Source organism: Camelina sativa, chromosome 17 (assembly GCF_000633955.1).
Source record: "Camelina sativa cultivar DH55 chromosome 17, Cs, whole genome shotgun sequence".
NCBI lineage: Eukaryota > Viridiplantae > Streptophyta > Magnoliopsida > Brassicales > Brassicaceae > Camelina > Camelina sativa.
Window position 1 is genome coordinate 30,408,921 of NC_025701.1, and position 3,601 is coordinate 30,412,521.

Consider the following 3,601-nt stretch of genomic DNA (forward strand, 5'->3'; position numbering starts at 1 on the left):
TATTTTGTTAGACCATCATTAGTGGAGTAACCCACCAAAGTTACTCTCACATTTATTTATTATATAAATAATCATAAATTAAGTTAAGTAACTCTAAGAGAACCTAAGCAAAATCACTCTATTACTAGAGAACCCCAAAGAGGTTACTCAAACATTTAAATATTATGTTTTGGCTTAATTTGAAATGGGTTTGAATATTTGAGAATATGAAATGATAATAAGAAGATTTGATGATAAGAAGAATAGAAAGATAAGAGAATACAAATGAGAAGAACATATAGCAAATGAGGTTGAACAAAACATTGTCATATATAGGACTTCCGAAAGACACAACCAAACCTAAACCCATTCACGGGTTACAAAAGACAACAAGTCACAACTCGTGATGATGGGTTACAAAGGACAACAAGTCACAACGAGTTACAAGAACAACAAGTCGCAAAACCTGAAACAAAAGAAGAAAAAGTTAAACAAGTGTTAAACAAAGAACAGAACACAAGACGTGGTTAACCTACACTTACTAAAACAGAACAAGAACACAACCAACTCATTTACTACACTTACTTTATGTTTGCGGTTGGTTGTGTTCTTCGCCATTGATGTTAAACAGAACAAGAGCACAACCAAGCCGTGATGTTAAACAGAACAAGAACACAACCAAACAGAACAAGAACACAACCAAGAACAAAACAGAACAAGAACACAACCGCAAACAAAACAATATCTATCAAAATAGAACAAGAACAACAAAACCAACTCATTCATCCCAATCAAAACAGAACAAATTCTAACAATACCTAACAACAACATTTGCAATCTAGAGTAACATACCTTTTCAAGTGAGAAAACACAACCGTTGTGTCCACTTCATGTTTCCCTTCACGTCACCATTGAACCGCTACATCCAGTTGATGAAAACCTCGCACAAAACAATAACATATGCTATTAAGAACAAAACTTATAACCAAACCCTAGACTCGCACAAAACAACTCGATTACTAAGAACAAAACATTTAAGCAATCCAACAAACTAATCTCATATGCTACACCTACCAATACAAATCGACACAAACATTTAACCACACTAATCTCATAATCTACACCTATTAAGTCAAATCGACACAAACATCAAACAAACCCTAAAATTCTACACCTAATAAGTCAAATCGACACAAATATTTAACCAATCTACCAATTATCAACCACCCGAGCCTAATTACAACCACATGCAATCAATCGCATCTAACGATTTCGCCAAATTACAAACACATGAGAAACGAACCTTCTCCCTTCGATTAGTTGTGATTTGGACCTTGCCGTTAGCTTCAGGGCACCACCAGAAACAGCCGCCGTCATTGTCCCACCATATAGCAACCTCCACCGTCGTTTGTCGTGACAAACGAACCGTCGCATCTAACAATTTCGCCGATCTAGATGCCATCGCCTCCGGGTAAACAACCAACCATAAGATCTAAGTGAGAAAAATCATAGGATTCGACGAGAATCCGATTTCTCCGATTTCATCAACAATCGCCGTTTTTGTCTCCTTCAGAAACGAGAGAGAAGGGAGAGAGAGAGTCGGGAGGAAAGAGAAAAAAAAATGAGAAGAAAAAAAAATCGATTTTATATTTACCTACCAGCCAATCATGTAACGCCACGCCTCGTTCTTAAGGCGTTTCTGGAAATCCTTCCGACGGTAACGATACTCTTAAAATGGACCCATTTATGGAGTTTTTAATATTTTTTGGGGGCCCAAATATATAAGAAACCTACCGAGTCACGCCCAGTAATCATGCTCTTACCCCTGAAGTTAAGTTATTTGGATTATTGATTTCTTTATTACGGATAATTTTTTTTATATATCATCACTTTTTATTTTTTCTTGATTCTAGTTCTAACAAATTATTATTTTATACACATCAAAATCAGAAAACTGCTACTATTAAAAAAAAGTATTAAACGTGTGTTAGATTCTCGCACGCGTGGATCAGAAATCAACAAAGGGATTGTTTTCAGAGCACTCGTGCGTTAACGGTAACGGCGGCGGCGTTCTCAGTTTCTCGAAATACTCCTTTACACCAAACCCACTTTCCGCCGTTACTTTCCCCGTTAATTCTCCGTCATCTCTCAACGGAATAAACGGAGGTCTCAACACCTCCGTTAACAAATCCCACCTCACTCCTTTAAAAAAAGCATGCTCCTTTATCTCCGCCGCACCTCGCCGGAAGCCTAACCGTTTCACCGGATCTTTAACCAACAACCGACGTATCAGATCGGTTAAATCCGACGGTTTTCCGGCGAGTTCGGGTTCCTTCATCAGCACGTTACGAAAAGTTTCCTTTTTGCACCTTCCTTTGAACGGTGTCTCACCGTACATCATCTCGTACGTTAAAACTCCGAGCGCCCACCAGTCGACGGCGAAGTCGTGTCCGTCGCCGCGGATTACCTCCGGGGAGATATACTCATCTGTTCCGACGAACGAATTCGATCTTTCACCGCCGGAAAAACTCAGTCTCCGGCGTGTTATCGGGTTAACCCTAGCTGATTTCGTCTTCTTCTTCTTCTTCTGCCGGAACAAACTCAGACTTCTCTTATGAATCGGATCCGGTTCCGGGTCGGATAGATAGAATTCGGGTCGGGTGGGTTTAGCGAGACTACAAGAGAGATCAAAGTCGGTTAACGTGACGTGACCTGATTCTTGAAGGAGTATGTTCTCAGGTTTCAAGTCTCTGTAAGCGATGCCCATGGTATGAAGGTGGTCAAGCGCACATACGATCTCAGTTAAGTAGAATTTAATGACGGATGAGCTGAAAACGCCGTCGTTTTGACGTTGACGGAGGACGTTTAAATCGCCGCCGGAGCAGTAAGGCAAAGCCCATGCGATGAAGTCAGGGGATTCTGAGGAGCCTAAGAGTTTTGGGAGAAATGGGTTTGTGTTTGTGTCATCGGAGAGACGTCGGAGGATCTGGATTTCCCAACGTGCACGGCGGAGAGAAGAGGAGGAGGAGGATTTGTCGACGAGTTTAAGTGCAAATGGTGAAGAAACAGAGGAGTCGGAAACAGAGTCGTGGACGAGGAAGACTGTTCCGGTTGCGCCTTTTCCGAGGAGTTTAAGAGCTTTGAGTCTGTCGAGATCAAGATTCGTCGCCGGTGAAAGAGACGACGATGAAGAAGATGGTCGTGTCTCCATTGCAAGATGAGATAGAGAGAGATAATTAAAGGAAGGAGACGAGTGGGTCTGAAACGTTACGTTTATGTCTCCGTGTGTCCCATTTATATATATAGAGAGGGTATACGATTGTTTTGCTTTTTTAAATACCTTTTCTTTATCACTATGCAAATAATGAGATTGATGTTCGTCAGTTCGTGCAATATTTTTAGAATGTGGTAAATCAAATAGAGATATATTTCAAATATTTATGTTTTGTATATTTGTTGTTTCAAATATTCTTTTTAATATTGTTTTTATGCATAGTGTTTAATTACTGTATATATATACGTTTAACGTTTTCAAAACGTTTCCATTTCCTAATTTTTATAAAAAATCGTTTCGTTTCCGAAACTTTTTGCTTCTGCGTATCCTTTCCATGCAAACTGAGAT

At 39.7% G+C, this 3,601-nt stretch overlaps 1 protein-coding gene across 3 annotated transcripts; it reads right to left on the reverse strand.

The window, feature by feature from the left end:
- Positions 260 to 3,363, reverse strand: LOC104758412 (serine/threonine-protein kinase UCN). 3 transcript variants are annotated; one of them, XM_019239154.1, is made up of 3 exons: positions 1,638 to 3,363; positions 832 to 1,546; positions 260 to 445 (listed from the first exon to the last, which is right to left on the reverse strand). In XM_019239154.1, the coding sequence occupies exon 1, from the start codon at positions 3,188 to 3,190 to the stop codon at positions 1,988 to 1,990; it is 1,203 nt and encodes a 400-aa protein (XP_019094699.1). In that variant the 5' UTR covers positions 3,191 to 3,363; the 3' UTR covers positions 260 to 445; positions 832 to 1,546; positions 1,638 to 1,987. The 3 variants fall into 3 exon arrangements, with proteins under 3 accessions (XP_019094699.1, XP_010479576.1, XP_019094698.1); XM_010481274.2 differs by having other exon boundaries at positions 832 to 919; positions 1,283 to 3,363; XM_019239153.1 differs by having other exon boundaries at positions 832 to 3,363.